Consider the following 21,003-nt stretch of genomic DNA (forward strand, 5'->3'; position numbering starts at 1 on the left):
GTATGTTAGCATCACTAGTCCATAAGGGGTTAGAAATGTTTTATTTTGAAAGGGCTTTTCCTGCGAGGACAGGAAGTACCCCGCTTTAGGTTTAACATCACGTCAAGGACAGTTCCGATTTCTTATTCATAACCAGCTTTACCTTTATTGACACTGCTAGAAACCAGGTAAGATACTTGTTCACACATTTAGCCTTAACAGGGTCGTTTTTCCCTGCCGTGTTAAGGAGAAAATGGACAGATTTCCTCTCAGGTCTTCGGTTGTTTGAGAGTTAGTTAGCCCCTGTTAGCATGCTAATGGTAAACGTGCTAACAGCGAGTGAGAATTAGTGAGTGTGAGTTGGGGGATGGGATTGGTTGACTGCGTCTTAGGGGTTTTAATCCACGTCATTAGCCAGTTGCAAATTTCTAACTAGAACTCCGGTACAATTTCAAAAAGTTTGACAGCTAATAGATTTAGCTTGTAATCAAGCTTGTAAACACGCTAAATGCAACAGCACTTGTTCAGGTGTAGCCACAAACTGTTACACCAACTGGAAGTTTGTCCGAATAAGTCGCCTCTTAAACGGTTAAATATGTACTTTTTTTATTCGCGTTAATTTAAAAGTTTAATTTATAAAAAAAATCAGTGTGGTGACAAAACATACCAGCAGTTTTTCTTCGTTATTGTCTACTTAGCTTCAGTTGTCAGGGATGTTTTCCACTTGGGGTTTGTTATGTAGACGTTCGTCAATTAATCGAGAAAGTATTTATTCAGTTTATGTCAGCAACAAAGCAATTATCTACATTATGATAGCATTTAATAACAGAATAGCATTACATTAGATCGGTTTGATAAAGGAAAACAATAAAAGATATAAATTAAATTAATGATGTTTTAGTTGTTGTTCATCAAAGGCAAATCTAAGCAAATTAGGTTTTAGCCTTCATTTTAAAGGAAATAAGTGTTAGGCATTTTTGCCACTCTGGAAGTTTTTCAGATTAGTGGAGCATAAAACTCACTCCTGCTTCTCCATGTTTGGTTTTGATTCTTTAGAAAACGTGAACAGCCACTATAATCTGGTTTCATAGTTCTACACATTCATAAGATAAAACTTATTTAATTGTAGCATTCATTATTATTTGATTGGAGTTGACAGAGTAATATTTATTCACTCTACCTCACACAATTTCTTCAAATCTTTTAGATTGTGAGAAAATCTTTTTTTTCTACAACTTTATTCAGATTTTCTTATATCTGATCTCTGAATGTTTCTTTTTCTCTCATACATTACTTCCTTTTTCATTTGGGTTTAATTTAAATTCGCTGTGTCTTAATATTTTTGAAATAAAACAGTTACGTTTGAGGAAAATAAACCCTAGAACATGATGTTGTAATGATTGGTACATTTCACCAGCAGCAGGCAGCTTTTGTAACTTTTTCCACTTCACATTTAAGCAGTGCAGGATTTCTCACACTGACTTGGATGATTCTTTTGTAAATGATGCACCTTGTTTTGTTTTCAAAGCCAAAGTAGTAGTTTTTCTGTTCTCTGATGGATAAAAAGCTTTTGTTTTGGAATGGGTTTGTAATTTTCTGCAACGTTTTGTGAAACTTTATTTGGTGTTTTTACCCATATTTAATTCAGACTGCAGCATGCGAAGTGCATTTTTCCTCCTGGTTCCCACACTGTTGCTCCTCCTGGCCCTTCCTGCCGCCAGAGGACGTTACAACGACGACTTTGACGACGGCGAGGACCTGGCAGACTTTGATGACAATGACTTCGCAGAGTTTGAGGACATGAATGATGATTTAACAGCGGAGGCGGAGACGGCCCCGCCGCCACGCGTCTCATCACCTTCCTCACAGACTGAAGACGACGAAGATGAAGCCACCGTGGAGCTGGAGGATGGTCAGGATGGTTTCGAGGACTCCGACACACAAGTACATTACCTTACCATTTATTTAAAGGGCATTTTTATCACTGATACTATAATTGAATGTAATTTCTTCCAAGGACGAAGATATGTACAGCAAATATGACAAGGACGAGTTTGAGGGGATGGAGAAGACGGGCCACTCCATGAAGGACCCGCTCATAATCCACACGGTAAAACAAGTTTAAAGCTTCTGGGAGTTAATTCAGCTGTAATTTATGATACCAAGAGCTTACATTTTAGTTTAAATAATCCTGGGATGTGATTTAGATACATTTCTGACGGTCAGATGTTGATCTGCAGTGTGATTTATCCGTCTGCATGTTATGTCTCTGCAGGTTCCTGCACACCTGCAGAACAGCTGGGAGAGTTACTACATGGAGATCCTGATGGTGACGGGTTTACTGTGCTACATCATGAACTACATCATAGGCAAGAACAAGAACAGCCGGCTCGCCCAGGCCTGGTTTAACTCCCACAGAGAACTTCTGGAGAGCAACTTTGCACTTGTGGGTGAGTCTGTCTGTCTTTTCTTTGAATTATTAAACTTCCTGCAGGATCTATTGGTGCACAATGTGTTGCAAAAGTATTCCTCCCCATTAAAATAGTCCATTTATTGTTTTGTTTTATTAATTTTATATAACAGAAAGGACTGCATAGCTCTGATGTGCAAGGAAAATTATACATGAGTTTTCCAAATTTACAAGGACCGCAACTAACAATTATTTTAGGTATCTATTAATCTATTGATTATTTTGACAATTGAATGAAAAATTGGTACGTTCTCACAAATATTGTTTTAAAAAACTAATAAATATTAGATTAAATAAAGTAAATATTTAAAAAATAAATTTTTGCTTTGTTTATTTTTTTATTTATTTCAAGATTTGTTTTAATTTTTAATTATTATTTATTCATTTCATAATGGTGTTTTGTGACACTTATTTTGTAAATTTGTAAAATTTGATTTAATTATTGCTCCAGATATGTTGTTCTTTTAGCAAATAGTATTTTTTTTTGTCTGTTCACTCAAATTAACGATTAATCAATTGCCAAATTTTTTTTTTACCAACATATTTTTATTGAGTTTTTACACTTTGGAAATACAAGCATGTAGTTATTTGAACAGGTTCTCTTTGTAGTCATTACATGACAGTAATTATTTTACTCAACCCAGAGAAATAAAATGCAACAACAACAAAAAAATAATAATAATAAAAAAAATAATAATAATAGTAAAAAACAAAACAAAGAACACAGCTTCTCAAAAACTGGGGTATTCGCACAGGTTACAAATTGGTCAGATATAATTATACACATCTATACAACATGGCACACCACAGGTTCTGGCAAATCAGAACTCAAACAAACCCTCTGTCAAGTCTAAGTCCTTAATAAAATTAATGAAAGGCCCCCAAATCCTCTCAAAAAGATACCCTTTGGATTTCCTAATATATGTTATTCTTTCTAGCGGCAAATTAGACGACAACTGTTTTAACCACTGTGTGACACTAGGTCTATTCATATTTTTCCAAGTCAAAGGAATAAATTTTTTTGCGGCCAATGAGCTTATATCTATGAAAGTGCGTTCTGGTTTACTAAAGTTATGTTCCCCAGGGAATAAAGCTAGCAGGAACAATTTAGGATCCAGTGGAACTTGCTTTAAGATAATTTTTTCAATTATATCTTTCACCTCTGTCCAAAATGCTTTGATTTGTCTGCATTCCCACATGCAGTGTATTAGAGTCCCTTTAGAATTACATTTTACACAAAGATCTGGGATGTTATTATTGTATTTATTTAAATGCACAGGTGTAACATAGATACGCATTAGCCATTTAAATTGTAGAATTCTAAGACGACTGTTTATGGACATTGTGTGAATTTTAATGCAAGCCTTTTCCCAATCCTGTTCACTGATATTTGATGATAGGTCCAAATTCCAGTTTATAAGCTTATTATTTGAGTCCTCTAATGAGTTAGAGATCAATTGCCAAATTAGTTTACCATTATTTCAGTAATTGATTAATCAGAAATAATCCAATTAATTGTTTCAGCTCAAAAATCTGTTGATGCTCATTTTTAAAATATTTATTTAACTTCATTTGGAAGAAATCCTCAGTTCACAATAGTTTGCCTTGGCATGTTTTACAAACCTTTTCTTAATTGAAGAGTGGCAAGAAATCTTTTTTTAAACAAAGTTAGGATAAATTTGTTTTGCTATGATTCATACAGGGAACACAGCAAACATGTGGAAAGTGCGTTCCCTTTTCTCCTGGATAACAAATTAGCCACCTAACTTCAGTGTGATCATTTAGACCAAATCATATTCATGCGATAGAATGGCCCAGTCAAAGTCTAGGTCAAATTCAATTTGATAAAATGAATCCAATAGAATCTGTTGCCAAATTGGAAAATGTAATTTTTCTTCCACTTCACAGTTATGTGCTGTTTTTCTGTTGGTCAGTCACATAAAATGTGTCCCCCATTCGATAGATTTAGTGTTTTCTTGGCGTTGATCTGTACTCTAGGCGATGACGGCACCAGTAAAGAACCTGTGAGCACTGGGAAGCTGAATCAGGAAAACGAACACATCTATAATCTGTGGTGCTCTGGCCGTGTGTGCTGTGAAGGAATGCTGATTCAACTCAAGGTATTTGCTTACAGCCATTTAAATCCTCCACTGTCTGTGTTTTCTGAACCTGCTGCTGGTTGTTTTAGTTCCTGAAGAGGCAGGACCTCCTGAACACGGTGACCAGGATGATGAGGCCCGCCTCTGACCAAGTGGTAAGCTTTTCTGCAGCAGCAGATGTAGAAACGTTTTCGCTTCCTCTGAGCAGAGCTTTAGCTTTGCTGTCCGGGTTTTTCTCTGCAGCAAGTCAAAGTGACGCTTAACGACGAAGACATGGACACTTTCGTCTTTGCTGTGGGCTCTAAGAGAGCCATGGCTCGGCTGCAGAAGGAGATGCAGGACTTGGTGAATAATTTTGTGATTACTTTTTTTTTCTGTTGACTCATTTTTGTTGTGTAAAGTGACAATTTTTTTTTTCATTTGTTTTAATAGAGCGAGTTCTGCAGCGACAAGCCGAAGTCGGGGGCAAAATATGGGCTTCCAGACTCCATGGCAATTCTCAGTGAGATGGGGGAAGTAACGGATGGTGTGATGGATAACAAGGTGATTCTTCTAATTAATACTAGGGATGGAAACAATCAATTTAGGATTAATTGTAGATTAATAGACTAAGATTAGTTCCTCTCGATTAACTAATATCTGCTTAGAATTTCTTTTAGTTTTATAGTTTAGCCTCTGTCCAGCAGGGGGCGCCTCTGGTGATCCTTAAGAAGAGTCAAGTTGATACAGAAATAAATATGGCAGAGGCATGCCAGAACGGGAAAGAGGAATGGTCCCAACTACAGCAGCTTATTAGGGCTGTTGTTACAACTTTTGGGCTGTTGTTACAACTTTTGGGCTGTTGTTACAACTTTTGGCGCTCAGAGAATTTCCTAGTTTTTCTACTAAAAACATTAACATTGATCCCAAAATGTTTGAGCTTTGTGGCAGAAATTTACTCCATTTTTCTTTTCTTTTTTTTTCTATCTAGAGTGGCCCTAATACACCAGTGTATCAAACAGAATCTGCTGTTGGATGTAACATGCACTTTGTTCTGTTCTGTTTTAAAATATAAACTCTTACAAATTGCTTAAGTTTCACCTTAATCTCGCTCTTGAATCAGCTTCAAGTTCTCATTCAAAAATTTACTGATGTGATGACAGGAAAACAGAAACATTGTAAATGATGGAGGGGGAAACATAATGCCAATAAAAAGGTTGATTTTGATGTCTGTCATGAGTTAATGCATTTCCTGAAGCGAATATTTAACATTCCTATAAGAAAAACAACAGACAGAACTAAAATATGAACATCTGGAGAATTATTTGCTTCATCTTTTATTTTTCTATTCAACAAGCCAAGATGCTCCTGTTGTGTTATATTTTATAAAAATATCTAATTATGTTAGAAACTTGTTTATTTTCTGTTAAGACACAAAATAATCTTAAAACTTTATTTATTTTTTTTATACTTCAGCTTATTATGAAAAATGTTACCCTTTATGTTATGTAAATATGCTTGACCATCTGGATACAAGAGAAAACTCCAGTTTTTAAGAAAATATCCGCTTATCAATTAATTATTAGTCAGTTGATTGGATCATTCAACTTTCGATTGACTCATTAATCGATAACTTGCCTCCCTAAAGTTTAAACTCAAGTTCTGCTTTTGGGCTCGTCCCGTTTCAGATGGTTCACTACATCACCAACCATGCTGACAAGATCGAGTCGATCCATTTCTCGGATCAGTTTTCTGGTCCAAAAATTATGCAAGAGTGAGTATTTAATTATCGTTTGTTTCAGGAACAGAACCTCTTTTTGATGTCGTGGTGCTGAATGTTTTTGTTTGTTGGTTTTCAGGGAGGGTCAGCCATTAAAGCTGCCTGAGACCAAGAAGACTCTACTGTTTACATTTAATGGTGAGGAATTTTTCCACTGTGTTGTCACTTAAACACTACATTTTATTTGACTTGATTTGATTATGAGTTTAATATTTCATACCAGACTTGATCTCCAATTTGTACCCATTTTTTCTTGTTTTCTCTTTTAAAAAACACAAATGACAGAAAATATTTTCAAAAAGTGTCTTTTATTTTAATCATCCCTTTTGTGAGTTTTAGGGCCAGGCTATGAAAACTTAGCTTAATTACAAGGATATAGTCACAATATTAGCAGAATAAAGATGCAATTTTACCAGAAGCACGTCTCAAGTTTGTGAAGAAATATTGTTTTAATAAAAAAAATGTTTTAAAATATTTTTTTTTTTTTTGTTTTCATGTTGGAGTCTATCAAATTACTAGTTAATTCTTCTAATTTTACAACTTTGTTCTGGTAATATTATGACTTTACTCTAGCATTTTTTTAACCTTATTGTTCTGACTTTATTCTTGTAAAAAAAAAAAAAAAAAAAATCTTAGCCTGACCGTTACATTTTATCTGACCTCAAATTCAACATAAATAGAAGCTGTAAAACAAATGAAGCTTGTCAAACAGGTTGGCTGACTTGGGCGTTCTGACATCACTTGTAACTATGGAAACCCAGTGAGAGCATTAGTGGATGAAAAAAATCCAGATTTTCCAAATTCCAAAAATTCAATGAATCGCTAAAATCGATCTGTGTGCCAGTCGTCCTACACGCTTAAAGTTATCCTGAGTTTTTCTGGATATTTCGCTCTGCAGTGCCTGGCTACGGCAGCACGTCTCCCAAAGACATGGACTCTCTGCTTCCGCTCATGAACATGGTGATCTACAGCATCGATAAGGTCAAGAAGCTCCGACTGAACAGAGAGGTGAGGGAAACGCTCTAGTAACTATTAGTACTAAAGTATTCATAAAAGAAAACACAATTATTCCAGCTTTTAAAAGGTCTTTTCTCTTATTGATGCTCCGAAAATGGAGCTGAATTAAAATATTTTACAAAATATTGGCACTAATTATTGTTTATTTTAAGCACCTTTGGGTTTCCATATTGACCGGATTTTGAAAGTCAGAACTATAAAATTAGATTGTAAAACTTTTTTCCGACTCCTCCTGCCATTTCATGCAATCAAAATCTGATCGGTTTGTATTTCATCTTCCCCCAATATTTTCCTAATTTTTATGAATTGCCAAAATTGTCAGTTTTTTTCATCAGAGTTTGACATCCTGTGCGGGTTTAAAGTTTTTTGTCTCGTTCTCTTTTAGAGGAAAAAAATAAACGGAAAGTTTTTATTGCAAAATTAACACGTTTTCCATCAATCTGGAAATTATATTTGTTTTCAGCCTGATGAACCGAAGTGTCTCAAGGTTTAAGGGATTAAAAGAAAAACCCCACAAATTTTAAGCTTTGTAAATGTATTACGTATATTTGTTTCTTCATTAAACTGTAATGGGGACATATTATGCTAAATTCACATTTTGCACATCTTGCTGATTTCTACTGTTAATAAAAGCGACCCGAGTGTTAAAAAAAAAAAAAAATTTTTTTGGCAAAAAGTTGTTTTTTGTTGACTGGCAAATGAGCTTTTTCAAAAAACTTACAAATGTAACGTCACAAATCAGCAGACACTCCTCGTTACTTAGCAACCCCAGTGGAGTTTTGCTTGTCACCTAGCAACCCAAGCAGAGCTCCAGGACATTTGGTCAGCTGGTTTTACCACTTTATGCTCTGCACAATGGCTGCTGGAAAAAAACAATTCTTTGTTGTTGACCTACCATCCAGAGACCACTTGCTAAATGCTTGTTGGTTGTGCAGGAGCCTCCACGTCTGCTTTTCAAAGTTGTATGGTTGTATAATTGCGCATCTTTTTCCAGCCATTTTTATGTGCACATGTAAATATTGAGCTGGGGGGTGCGGCCAGCAGCAGATTATTTGGATTTAAAGTGACAGAGGCCCTAAAAGAAGCTCATTCTCAACTGACCAGAATAAATTTTCATTATCTAATATATATATATATTTTTGCAAAAAGTCATTAATTTGTTTGTATAGACCATAGGCCTATCTTAATCTGTTCCAGGAAACATAATAATTCGCATTTACAAACACAAAACATTCTAAAAATGATAAAGCCACAGCCAAAATTATTCTTTAATTATATATTTTAGGAGGTACGTTGTTTTAAAATCCTCCTTGTGTGTTTAGGGAAAGCAGAAAGCGGACAGAAATCGGGCTCGCGTTGAGGAGAACTTCCTGAAACAGACGCACGCTCAGCGCCAGGAAGCAGCCCAGACCCGCAGAGAGGAGAAGAAAAGAGCCGAGAAGGAGAGGATCATGAACGAAGAGGATCCTGAGAGGCAACGCCGTCTGGAGGTCTGAAACCTGCCGCAACTTCTACTTTAAAAAAAAACCACACAAATGTTTGTTTCAGTTTTGGACTTTATATATTCTTTCGTCTCCTCCCGCTTCTTTATGCAGGAAGCAGCGCAGCGGCGCGAGCAGAAGAAGATTGAGAAGAAGCAGATGAAGATGAAGCAGATCAAAGTGAAAGCCATGTGAAAGAGAAAAAGCATTCAAGCACATGGAGAATCAGTGCTTTGCTCAGCTTTTCTTCCTGCTACTGCCATTCAACTTCCACAATTTCAGCCAGAAATCTTCCATCAAACTCTTTAATTGTCAGGTTTTGGTGTTTGTTTCACTTGTTGCTCCATTTGACGAGATTAAAACACAAAAAACGGAGCAAAATCCGTGAAATGAGTCTCTAGTCGGCATCAAGTTTGTTTGTTTTAAACAGTTCTCAAATGTTTGTCTGAAAAAAGCCTAATGATTGTTTTTAAACATGTTGCTGGTGAGCAGGACACTACTAGGCCGTATTGAGCCACATTTTTAAAGGACTGAAAGCATTGCTGTTATTTCATTGGTAATATATTAGCATTATTGTAACCTTTAAACGATAATGTCCAGGAAATGTTTAATATATTTGAAATAAGTTTCTGTCAGGCTGTTTCTAATTGTTATCTGAGCAAACAATAAATGCACTGAAATCTTTAAAGAAAATCCCTTTTGTCATATTGCAATTGTTTCCTTTATAAAAAATATCAAAATGAGTACATTTATATCAGGTGTTTTTTTTTATTATTATTATTATTATTATTATTATTATTATTATTATTATTTTACATCAAATCCATCTGGAATTTTTGCCACAAAAAAGCTGAAGTTTATGCTAAACAAGCAATTGGCATGTAGATTGTAGATTTTTTTTATTACTTTTCTTACATTTCTGAATATGGGTGTTAAGTAAATTTCCTTATTTAAGATACTATAAACTGATTCACAACAAAGCAAATAATGAATTATAAAAATAGCTCTGTTGTATTTATTCTACATGAACTGTTGTGTAGCGAATTCTAAAGCTTTTTTTATATGTAGCTGGATAAATGTATTCAAAGTAAAGTTATCAATGTTTCTAAATGGAATTATGCTATTGAGGTAAATGATTACTTAATTATATACTTAAACGGATCCATGAAATTTGTCATTGTTTATTAAAAGATAATTACCAAAATTCACTTAAAATATAAATTTTTTAGCTTTGTTGTAAATAACTGAATTACTTTTAATATAAAATTGTAGAGCAGAATCTGATACAAAAAAATATTTTAATACAAATTCTTCTTTTAAACATAATATTTCAAACTGGGGCAATAAATCCTAGCTAATGTGGGGTTATTTTTAATTTGTAATCATGCATTTTATGTCTTTATGGTTGGGTGTCATTAATTTTTTGTTGTCCAATAAAAAGTGTCATTATCAATACTTATTTTTTTAATGAATTAACATTTCTCTTAAATTGTAAATTTTGCCCTTACTAACTATAAACTCTTAATTTTGTTATGCCTTAATTTCCCTACTATGGGACAATTCTATTCTAACTCTAATTAGTGTTGCAAAATTTGTTGTTTATGTGGCATAATTAATACTGCAATAAAACAACTTTTATAACAATCCATTGTTATTTGTTTTAAAAGTCGAGAAAGAAAAACATTTTGATATATTTTACTTCACTCATACTTATTGAGTTGTTTCACCACTTCGTCAGTAGGGGGCAAATTTGTCACCATTCAAACTGGAAATGATACAAGCAGATTCAAGTATAATTTTACATTACAAATATTTAACTGATTATAAAGTAAGTTATCTTTAAAAAAATCTTTGTTATTTTATTTAATTCAAAGTGATGTTTTAAGTTTCAATATTCTGTTTATTTGTTGTTTGTTTTGTGTCTGTGTAGAGGAAAGTGCGGTTGAGCAACTGAAGACTGCATTACCATGCATTGATGGGGAGCAGGCGAGGCGTTCAGGTTGGTAACGCGATGGCCGCTCTCTCAACAATATCTGGATTTTGAAATAGAAAACAATGGCTTTGGCGCTCGTAGATGGTCGTTGGTCTGTCGACTAATTTCCGGAATGGTAGCGGTATTGTTTTAGTTCGTTAGATGTGCTTTAACACCGGGTCGTAGGTGTAATATATCTGTTTGTGACCCAGTGTTTTTCTTCTTGGTCTCGCGGGCCTGGCTGCAGCTGCCTACACTGTAGCGGCGGCGAATTGCTACTTTCGGATGAGCGGGTCTCCAAGAGGTGGGGGGGCTGAATTTTGGTTAAATCGTGGGCAAGCCAGTCTTAAGAAGTTTCGATAAGATATGCATATCACGATTGCAACTTATAAAAACTAATACGTGTATGTGGAGGTCTTCAAGTTCAAAATTTAAACTGTTAACTTGATGTTGCTAAGTTAGCATTAGCCATCAGTAGCATCAGTTTGCCCTAGCTAAAGCGAGAAGACAACTCATTTTTACTTTGGTTTACGTTGTCAGACTGATCGGCAACGTGCAGGTTCGGTTTTTAAGGAACGCTTCTGAAACGCGGACAGATGCGCTGAACATTAATTCTGTTTTGAAGCTTGCTGAAACAATTATTTGCATTTTGTGGATCCACTTTAGCCTCTGCTAACATCAAGCTGCTAGCTAAACTATCTGATCAGTGACGTAGCGCTGATCATTGTTTTGACAGCAGCTTAACCGAAGCCGACAACAAGCTGATGATAATGCTAAACATTTTATGTACTTTAAATGTGATCTCAGAATATACTAGTGCGATCCAGAAGTCAGTGAAGTTGAACTCTGGCTAAATGCTGTGACGCAGCTTATCGTTCCTTTGCAGGCAAGATTTATTTACCTGTAATTACTGCATCTTTTCACATCGGCCTTGGTTCAATTCGTATCTAATTTGTTAAGGTTGTTATTGTGCATTTAGGTTTCTTGGACCGACTTGAAAAATTTAAAACCACAAATTGATTTTCGTATTTTCTAGGACGACATTCCTTACTCCAATTTCTAAAAAAAAAAAAAACATTAACAGTTTAAATTAATATGTAACTAATCTGTTGCAGCTTTGGCTGGCGTTTAAACATACAATGTTTTCTTTTTTTGCTCTAAATAGGAACAATTAACCCCATGCTGCCCTCATGCACTTAAACCCTGTGAGAAAAAAAGCCTCAAACTACAGAATTTGATTTTAATTGGTTCAAAGTCTGAATAAATGTAGAAAAAATAGAAAATGGAGACGTATTTGTATTTCCAGGCTGTATTTTCTGTCCAATTCAACAGTTTGTAACATTTAGGAGTAAGTTATTTTAGTCCATATAAGGTTTTCCTTCACACACTGTATTTACAAGGTGAACACAGTTTCTGTAATGTGATATTTTTGCAAATGTCTGTATCAAAACTTTAGTTTAATATGTCTGTAATATGTTTTTACCAGTCTTATAAGTAGAGGTTTCATAAAAAGATGTAACTCTGGTGATAGATCCTGGATTCTGAACTATAAACACATCAGGAAATAGAGGAAAGTCTTATGTACAGTTTAGGTTTTATAACTTGATAATTTTTTAAGCTTAAGCATTTTAGAAATGCCCTTTGTAACTTTTTTATCAAACCTTATTTAGTTCCTGATTTAAAAAAAAAAACTGGCTGAAAACTAACAGAGAAATTAGAAAACTTAAGTCAGAAAAAGTATAAATTTTGTGTTTGGAGCATACTTATGAAAAACATTGACCTCCTTGTTAATATCCACTATAAGTTTTATAGAAATGTGTTTACGAAAATGGAGAGGAAATTGAAAAATTCTTGAAACTATGACTTAAAAAATCATTTGCTTGCTAAATTCCTACTCACTTAGATGTTTTTTTTGTTTGTTTTTTTGCTTGTTAGTTTTTTCCAGCAGATCCTCTTTTAAATGAATGTTTTTCTTTTTGTCCTCAGTTATAGGATGGATCCAGACAGTGGGACCGAAACACAGAAAGCAGTCAGCTTGCAGTGGAAAAGCTACAAACTTGTCCAGGACCCGGCCATTCGGCGGGTTACGCAGAAGGTTTACAGATATGACGGGGTGCATTTCAGTGTTCCAGTAAGTCTAACTGGAGTTATTCACTTTAAAATGCAGATCAGTTCTAAGGTTTAGTCCTTATTTGCTGTGTAATTTTTGTTTAGGACTCCGGGTTTCCCCCTGTGGGAGAACTCCGGGACCCTAGACCCCGGAGATTATGGTCAAGGTATACAGAAATATCCCTACCAGTGCCAAAGTTCAAGGTGGGCTCCACTTCTCAGACTTTGTTTTATCGACCCGTTAGACATTCATCTGAAAAACCGAAATATAATTACTGTAGTTCTGAGCTGGAACAGTTTAATTTAATTTTACTCTGATATATGATATCTTGTTTTAAAAGGTGAGGAAAAATTACAAGGAAGAATTGAGACATTCAGTTAATGGGGAACTAAATGCATAGATGAATAATTATGGTTGTTGCTTAGCAACAGCAGTGAAAGGATGTTGGCCAATTATATAAAAGCGAGAACATAACTTCTCTTTTAGCTCAGAGAAGTTTCCAAATTCAAGACAAGTTAAATGATTGTGTTATGAACATATTTACTGCAGCATTGGAAACTTCTTAAGCCTTTCAGAAATAATAAGATGTGGTTCCTAAGTCTGTCACAATAAGCAATAAATGTTTTTATAGCATGGTAAATTAAAGGCAGTGCAATGAATTTTATTTGGAAAAGAGAGGCTCAGCTTTAATTTTGTTTTAAAGCTGCAAACATTTAACATCCAGCACAAAGTACATAGTTTGTTGTACCTGCCACTTTTGCCTGTTTTCCTGGTTTAAACTGAATAATTATCTTTTTTATATACAATTTGGTTACTGAAACTCTAAAATCCATTTTAATTGCTGGGTTTTTATTTTTTCAAATATTTAAATGTTAAGTATTCTTTAGAAATCAAAGTTTTTGTATTTTCAGTGATCATTAATAAGGCAAATTACCTTTAAATGACAATACGAACATTTATCGCAATCATTTCTTTGACAGTTCATCATGAGAGGCTTATTGGTACCTAACTTCCTTTTAAGAACATGTTTTATTATTTTACTGTCAATGCTATTGTATGAATGTCATGTTGTAATTATTTAACTCAGGATGACTTTATTATGCTAGATGTAAATGACCAGTTATAAAACGCAGCGGTTGTGTGAAATCTGTCACCCTCGAAGGTCATTTGGCCAAAATTGTTTTCACTCATTATTTGCACATTATCTTTTTTAACCAGACGTCTTCCTGCACCTCAGCTGTTCCGCGTTTATGATTTCCACAGATCAGTCACTCCACTTTCCTGGAATAGCAGAGCTGTTTTTGTTTGTTTGTTTGTTCTTACTCTTTCTTTTTTTTTTTTTTTTTGCCACAGCTCGATGAGTTCTACGTGGGTCCCATACCCCTCAAAGAGGTGACCTTTGCCAGGCTCAATGACAACATCAAGGAGCCTTTCCTGGCAGAAATGTGCTCCAAGTTTGGTGAAGTGGAGGAGATGGAAATCCTGTTTCATCCCAAGACCAGGAAGCACTTGGGTCTGGCCAGGGTGTTGTTCACCAACACGAGAGGAGCGAAGGACACGGTCAAGCATTTGCACAACACCTCTGTCATGGGAAACATCATTCATGCTCAGCTAGATATAAAAGGTAAAGTTTATTGTGGCTGCTATTGTAGAGATGTGGACCCTCCTCCGTCTCCAAGCTTGAGGGCAAAATGTTGGTCGCTGACGATGACTAGCATTGGTTTTAGCTGTTAAAGTGTCAATATAACACAACTTTAAATCTTTAACGTAGGCCTGATATATAAAAGTAAAAGGGACACAGCGCTTTACTACTAATTGTCAACACTATGACAACTAGACTATAAGGTCAGGAAAAGGTTTTAATAAAGAAATAGCGAGGGAAAGGGAAGTAGCTGTGCTAGCTTGACTTCGACAAGCGTAACATGTAGATGGGCTGTGGAATTCGGTGTGTTTCAGTTCAGTTAAAAAATTCAAAAAGCAATCTAAACAACAACTCTCTGACAGATCATCAGTGTAGCAGGTGTTTAAATTAGCTCATGAACCACCAAAGTATTAGCTTAGCTAATAGCAGCAGTAGCTAATCAACCACAGCAATCACTTATTAAAAATCGCAAAATAAACATCAAGCCTGAAATATAAAACTGTAACGGACTGAATCTTCTGTTCTTTGTGTAAAAGGTTTTAATGTTTTGTGGTGTTAAACCCTGAAGCATGTAGTGGCGTGGTTGTCGGTTGCTATGGCAACGAGTCTGGGTGTAGCTGACACAGAGAGAAAGAAAGAAAGTGGTTTTGAATTGTTCTTCACTGGTGTTTCTGCATTATTTTTCCCTTTTCTGTGGCGCACTGCACTAAATTAATAATACACACATCTCCAGGTTTCATTTAGTTAATTTTTTACTAATTTTATTTATTTTGGTTATGGACAGCTTGTAAGAGATGTGCTGATCATGAAGACTGATCTATTTCTCCTGAAGAGCAGAAAATAATATGAAAAAACAAATTTAAGTCTTAATAATGTTTCTACTGCGCTGTTGACAGTTGCCTATCAAGATGGCGCATTTCCAGTAACTTACTTCTGGTCCGGTTTCGTGGGAAATAATCAAAAACATGGATCATATATTTAGCAAAGCGTTTGTTTTTCTGTTTGTTTTTCTGCAGGTCAACAGCGACAGAAGTACTACGACCTGATAGTAAACGGGTCCTACACTCCTCAGACGGTGCCACTCGGAGGGAAAGCTTTGACAGATAGCGTTCAGTCTCAGACGCCAGCGCAGCCGCAGACGGATACGGTACGACTTCTCAGTCAGTAGATGATCAGTTAGTGAGTCAGGAGTTCGATATTTATTCTCATGTTGAATCAAAGCAGTCACGGTGTTACTGCAGATAGAAATTACTAGTCATTATGTTGTTTCGAGAACAAAAATAGTCTAAACTAACATCTGTTTTGAATGTCAGTAAAAATATTGCGACAAATCTAAATTATTATATGTATTTTTAAAAGAATATACCATTATAACGTCACATCTGACCATGCTTTATAAATAATAAGCATCAGTGTCGGCCTATTTTTGTTTCCTTTTTATGTTGTCCAAAAACAAAAATCAAACCTGAATCATAATGTTCATATCCAGCTGTGTTTATTAAGGTTGTTAGCTGTGAAATGTATAAAAAATGATTGTCTTTGCCATCAGAAATAGTGATTGAAAGGAGCTTGTTTATGGTAAATTAGCATGAAAAGGAGGAGTTATTCAGTGCCTTTGAATTATTATTTTGTTTGTGTAACTTTGACTTTTATCGTCAGGTGGAAAATATCCTTTTGGCTAACTGTAGCATATTTACAAAAATGTTATTAGTACAAATAATCCCTGCAACAAATATGTTATAAATAATATTAGAATTGGTTGAGATTCATAAATTGTCCAGCTCTAGCGTCGATGTGTACAATGAGTCCAACAAACACATTTTCAGGTTTGAATTGAATACATTTAAATATTATTTTTGAAATAATAAATCTAAGATATTACAAAGAAGTGTTTCACTCAGTGTCAACAAACTTGCTGGTCTGTTTTTATTTTAGCCATAATTACTCCAAAACATTTAATATTTCGATGCGACCTGCTTTTTTTTAATTTATAAATGTTAGCAAAATTGCTTATAAATGGTTGCAAAAATTGTGACAGTTTTGAACTTTAGAACTGATTCTTTATGAAGCATCAGCTGAGCTTAATAAAGGCCAGTTTTCCTCACTATTTTTAGCTACTAATAATTATTTCAATCAGTTTTATTGCATTTCAGCTGAACATTTCCGGCCTAAATGTGAAACAATAATTCTGAAGGAAAAAAATATTACATCCAAGCAGTTGTTTTATTAAGATGATGATTGGGGTTTTATATATTTTGTAGCTCTAGAAAAATTGAATCTCACCACATAGACAGCAGAAACTATATTTAACAATTTGTATGAGACTACTTTATTGATTTAATCTCATAATTAATATTGTGATATTCCAATTAAATACATTTGTATTTACCTTGATTTCTGTATAAAACATTCACAAAAACAGTGGTAAAAAATGTTACCACTGAAATTATATTGCAGCAACCGATATTATTTTGAACGTCTGTCTGAATTTGACGAGTTTCCAGGATCCTAATAGTGACCAGAATTATTAGGAAAGTATTTTCCCTGAATAAATGAAGAACTAGACTTTAAAGCTTTTTCCTGAAATTATGTGGCAACAATTTACTTCCTTAAGATGTAAAATTTAAAATATAGGCATAAATGGGCAGAGTAGCATAAAATTGTACTCAAGTAAAAGTAGCTGCTGCAAAATATTTTTTTCTCAAGTAGAAGTAAAAAGTAGCCATCCAAGAAATTACTCAAGTAAGAGTAGACAAGTATTTGGTAAAAAGTCAAATTATCAACCATTTAATATTTATAAATTGCATCATAAAATAGGACATTAACTGGAAATGTTGGTATTTTAAGGACCAAAATGGCAATAATTCATACAAGTAATAAAAGAAATAACAAAATTAGGAAAAATATATTTTTTCCAAATCAGTTTCTCTCAATAAAAAAAAATAAAACAAAACTTTAACAAAAACTGCAGGTGTGTGTCTGTGTCTGGTGAAATTCGGTTAAAACTTGTTTGTTTTTCATTCAGTGGGTAGAAAATACAGAAATTTTCTCTCACAAGAGCAGAGATACTCCTAAAATATTCTTTTATTTTTTAAAGTTACTCAAATAAATGTAATTGAGTAAATGTAACTAGTTATTAGTTAACTCTGAACATTGTTGTTTTTCGTCTTTGCAGTCAGAAATCCGGCGGAGGTATTCCACTGAGCTTGCGGTTTTGGCCGCAGGAGTCCAAGCCCTGACCTCGGGAAGCATGACGCCGTGTTCTGCCGATACCGGGTTTGGCGATCAGCGTGTCGACACGCCGCCTTCGTCGTTGCCCGGTCCGTACACGCCGAGCTCCTCTGCTTCGTCTCAGGGGGGCGGAGGAACACCTTACAGCTCCAGATCTGGGACCCCTTTCTCACAAGACTCGGGCTACTCCGGCAGCAGGTAGTGTTCATCGAGCTGCAGCAAGCGATTAGTTTAGTAATCAGGTATTCCATAGATTATTCTGACGATTAATCTGATTTTTAAAGAAGTGTTTTATTATAAAATGGTAGAAATACATTAACAAATGGAATTTCTTTTTAGATAAGAAAATAGACATTGTGTTGCCTAAAATGTAAAAACATAGAAATCCTTCATTTGTAGCAAAGGATGCATCTTATAACATATTGACAGAGAAATATGTTTTTTTTTTATTATCTTAAATGCAAAATGTATGTATATTTTTGGCCTAATTAGATCTGAGTGTTTGCCTTTTTTTAGAGTATGTATACTCCAGTTAATGATTAACCAATTGCTAAATTAGTTGATTATTTCAATAATTGATGCGTCGCGAATCTTTTGGGCGTTTTTTTTGCTTAATTATGACTTTGATTATGTTGTTTCTTCAACAAATTGACTTTTTTGAGTCTGTTTACTCCAGTTAATGATAAATGAACTACTAAATTAGTTGACGATTATTTGATTAATCGATTAATCGTTTCAGCCCTAATTGTTCAGATTTAGTAAGAAAGAGCTCTTCTGGTTGTAATTAATCCAGTAAAATCTCTGTTTCAGGCATCCGAACTACAACGCAGGCTCTTTGAGCAGCGGCTATCCTCCCCAGGACATGTTGCCATCTTCATCTTCATCGTCTGCAGTCTCGTCTTCTGTTGGAGGTTTTAAAGTGTCTCGTTACCCCGATGAACAGGATCCATCACTGTACCACCGAGGTCGCCCTTCTTACCCCCCGACCACATCGTACCGTCCCAATGAGCCGCCGGGCTACGCGCCCTACCCCAACCTCGGAGGACCCGGTTCACACATGGCGCATCACTCCTCAATGCCTCCGCCGCCGATTTGCAACCAGTACGACCAGCCTCCGCTGCCGGACAGGGAGCGGAGCGAATCGGCGGGGAGGTATGCGGCCGCGGGGGTCGGTTCTAGAAGGTCGTCCTACCATCACCAGCAAGACTCAAACTCCTCCTCGAAATACCATTCCCACCACTCCCACCACCATTCGGACCGCCGGGACGACCGGGGTTACCGGCGAGACAGCGTGGGCTCCCGCTCTGGCGAGCACGGCCACCAGCGGCACCGCAACCACCACCACTCTCACAACCACCACGGCAGTCGCAGAAGAAGCAGCCACGACCGGGACCGCGACCGAGACGCCGACTACGCCAACAGCTCCGACCCCAGATACAACTCCAACTCCTACCGATCGTCGTCCAACAGCTTGTCGCCGCCGCCGTCGTCTTTCTCGGCGTACGCCTCCTCCAAAGATCCCGCCCCGACCCCGCCGCAGGATGGTTCCTCCCGTTCGGCGGGTTCAACCCTGGCAGAGAAAGCTGGTTCTGATAAGGACCATCACGGAGCTCTGCCGCCTCCTCCGCCGCCGCCGCTCCCACCGGCCTCCGTTATTGTAGCAGCCGTCGCCGAGACGCTGGGAACGCTGGACTTTAACCAGGACAGTCCGGCCCGCGAAGACCAGTGGACCAAACCCAAACGCCGTCCCACCACGCCACCCGCCCCGCCCAAAACGCCACCACCTTCCTCCCCTTCCCAACCTACTACCGCCAAGTCTTCCTCCAACTCTCCCTCCTCGGCCTCCCTTCCTCACCACCTTTCCTCTTCCTCCAGCTCCCCTCCACCTCCTCATCGCGACTCCTCTCCAGAGCCCGACTCCACAAACGAGAGTTTGCCGTTTGTCTACCACAGCAGCAGCCTGGACTCTCGAATCGAGATGCTCCTGAAGGAACAAAAGGCCAAGTTTTCCTTCCTCGCTTCTGACGAGGAAGACGAGGAGGACAGGAAAGAAGAGAAGCAGAGGAGCAGAGTTAGAGAGGGAGCGGAGCGAAGAAGTGACGCCGCGAAGGAGCAGGAGCACAGGGGGGACAACGGGGAGAAGGATCACAGGAAGAAGGGGGAGAGAGACAGAGAAGGACACAGAGGGAGAAAACGGGGAAAAGGAGAAGGGAAGAAGAGTCCGACTGTCCTCGCTGCGGGGACACAACCCTCCGAAAATTATTCCCCCCACATCGTACCTCTGGAGGAACCGCCGCCCCCCGTTAGCATCGATGCTACTGAAGCTCTGCAGCAAGACGATCCTCAGGCTGGTTCTGCTGATCCGGTGGTCCGGACCGGAGCGCGCACACCGCCGCCGTTTAACGGGCAGAGCCAGGTACGTTACCAAGCTAAACATCATCATCATCATCATCATCACTTACACCAGAGGTGTCCAAACGTTTTACCTCCTGAGCCAAACTGGCAAGTTGAAAGCAACTGAGGGCCACAAGAGGGAGATTTTTTTTTAAAATTGTAGAAAGAAAAGTTAAGTTATATTTATATCTGCACATCTAATACAACGTAATAGTTTAATAAAATAAAACAAGTGTGATTTCCACAGAAAAGCAAGATGGAGGTGATTGTAGATTGAGAATGTTTGCCTTATTTAATAAAACAAAATAAAAATACAAACGGTACCTGAAATGTTGATGGTTTTTCTATGATCTCTGAATTTTTTGTGTATATTCTTGGCAGGTGGCCCATTCTTCAGTCTGCTCTTGACTGAAAGTTGCTGAATGTTTCAAATACAATTAAAAAGTGCTTCTTTAATCCCGAAGGAAAAATAAAAAGTTAAATAATTTGTGGTTCTGCTTAATGGAATTTAATTAAATGAGTACTTTGTGTTGTAATTTGCACATTTAGAAGACTTTCTCTGTGGACATTTCACTCTTAAGATTTGATTAACTACATCAGAATCCAACTTTGAGCTGCCATTTTTGTCCTGCACAAAATCACATCGAGTGCCGCAAACGGCCCACGGGCCACACTTTGGACACCCCTAACTTCCACTGAGAAAACTAAGAGGTTATTCCACCTTTAGGGGTGAGCCTCTCTCTCTCTGGAGCAGTTGAGACCACTGGTTGATTTTTAGACATTTGCTGAGGTAGAGAAGTAAAAGTATCGACTGATCACCAATCTCCCAGAATTAAGGGTTGATTTATC

The 21,003-nt window shown here is 36.8% G+C and overlaps 2 protein-coding genes across 4 annotated transcripts in view; both read left to right on the forward strand.

Annotated features, from left to right (window-relative positions):
- The first annotated feature begins 36 nt into the window (after nucleotides 1-36).
- On the forward strand, nucleotides 37-9,493 carry ccdc47 (coiled-coil domain containing 47). The gene is made up of 13 exons (XM_044100204.1): nucleotides 37-167; nucleotides 1,628-1,923; nucleotides 1,997-2,089; nucleotides 2,255-2,429; nucleotides 4,448-4,569; nucleotides 4,638-4,703; nucleotides 4,792-4,893; nucleotides 4,981-5,091; nucleotides 6,216-6,301; nucleotides 6,387-6,445; nucleotides 7,206-7,315; nucleotides 8,647-8,814; nucleotides 8,920-9,493. The coding sequence occupies exons 2-13, from the start codon at nucleotides 1,636-1,638 to the stop codon at nucleotides 8,998-9,000; spliced, it is 1,461 nt and encodes a 486-aa protein (XP_043956139.1). The 5' UTR covers nucleotides 37-167; nucleotides 1,628-1,635; the 3' UTR covers nucleotides 9,001-9,493.
- Nucleotides 9,494-10,735: 1,242 nt separating this feature from the next.
- The window catches only part of setd1a (SET domain containing 1A, histone lysine methyltransferase), a 31,658-nt gene continuing 21,390 nt past the window's right edge, over nucleotides 10,736-21,003 (forward strand). The window contains exons 1-7 of one of the 3 annotated variants that reach the window (XM_044100206.1): nucleotides 10,736-10,804; nucleotides 12,764-12,908; nucleotides 12,992-13,090; nucleotides 14,241-14,511; nucleotides 15,546-15,676; nucleotides 17,705-17,958; nucleotides 18,571-20,176. In XM_044100206.1, the coding sequence (XP_043956141.1) occupies nucleotides 12,771-12,908; nucleotides 12,992-13,090; nucleotides 14,241-14,511; nucleotides 15,546-15,676; nucleotides 17,705-17,958; nucleotides 18,571-20,176 (2,499 nt within the window). In that variant the 5' untranslated portion in view covers nucleotides 10,736-10,804; nucleotides 12,764-12,770. Of the gene's footprint in view, nucleotides 10,805-10,826; nucleotides 11,082-12,763; nucleotides 12,909-12,991; nucleotides 13,091-14,240; nucleotides 14,512-15,545; nucleotides 15,677-17,704; nucleotides 17,959-18,570; nucleotides 20,177-21,003 lie in introns of those variants that run through there. The other 2 variants (XM_044100205.1, XM_044100207.1) reach the window with 2 other exon arrangements.

Source organism: Gambusia affinis, linkage group LG19 (assembly GCF_019740435.1).
Source record: "Gambusia affinis linkage group LG19, SWU_Gaff_1.0, whole genome shotgun sequence".
NCBI classification, from domain to species: Eukaryota; Metazoa; Chordata; class Actinopteri; order Cyprinodontiformes; family Poeciliidae; genus Gambusia; species Gambusia affinis.

Bases quoted from the DNA above. Each gene is read 5' to 3' on its own strand.
- ccdc47 (XM_044100204.1), top strand. From the start codon at position 1,636: ATGCGAAGTGCATTTTTCCTCCTGGTTCCCACACTGTTGCTCCTCCTG. The intron at 4,704-4,791 runs GTAAGCTTTTCT...TTTTCTCTGCAG, and splicing joins GGCCCGCCTCTGACCAAGTG to CAAGTCAAAGTGACGCTTAA. The intron at 7,316-8,646 runs GTGAGGGAAACG...TTGTGTGTTTAG, and splicing joins AGCTCCGACTGAACAGAGAG to GGAAAGCAGAAAGCGGACAG.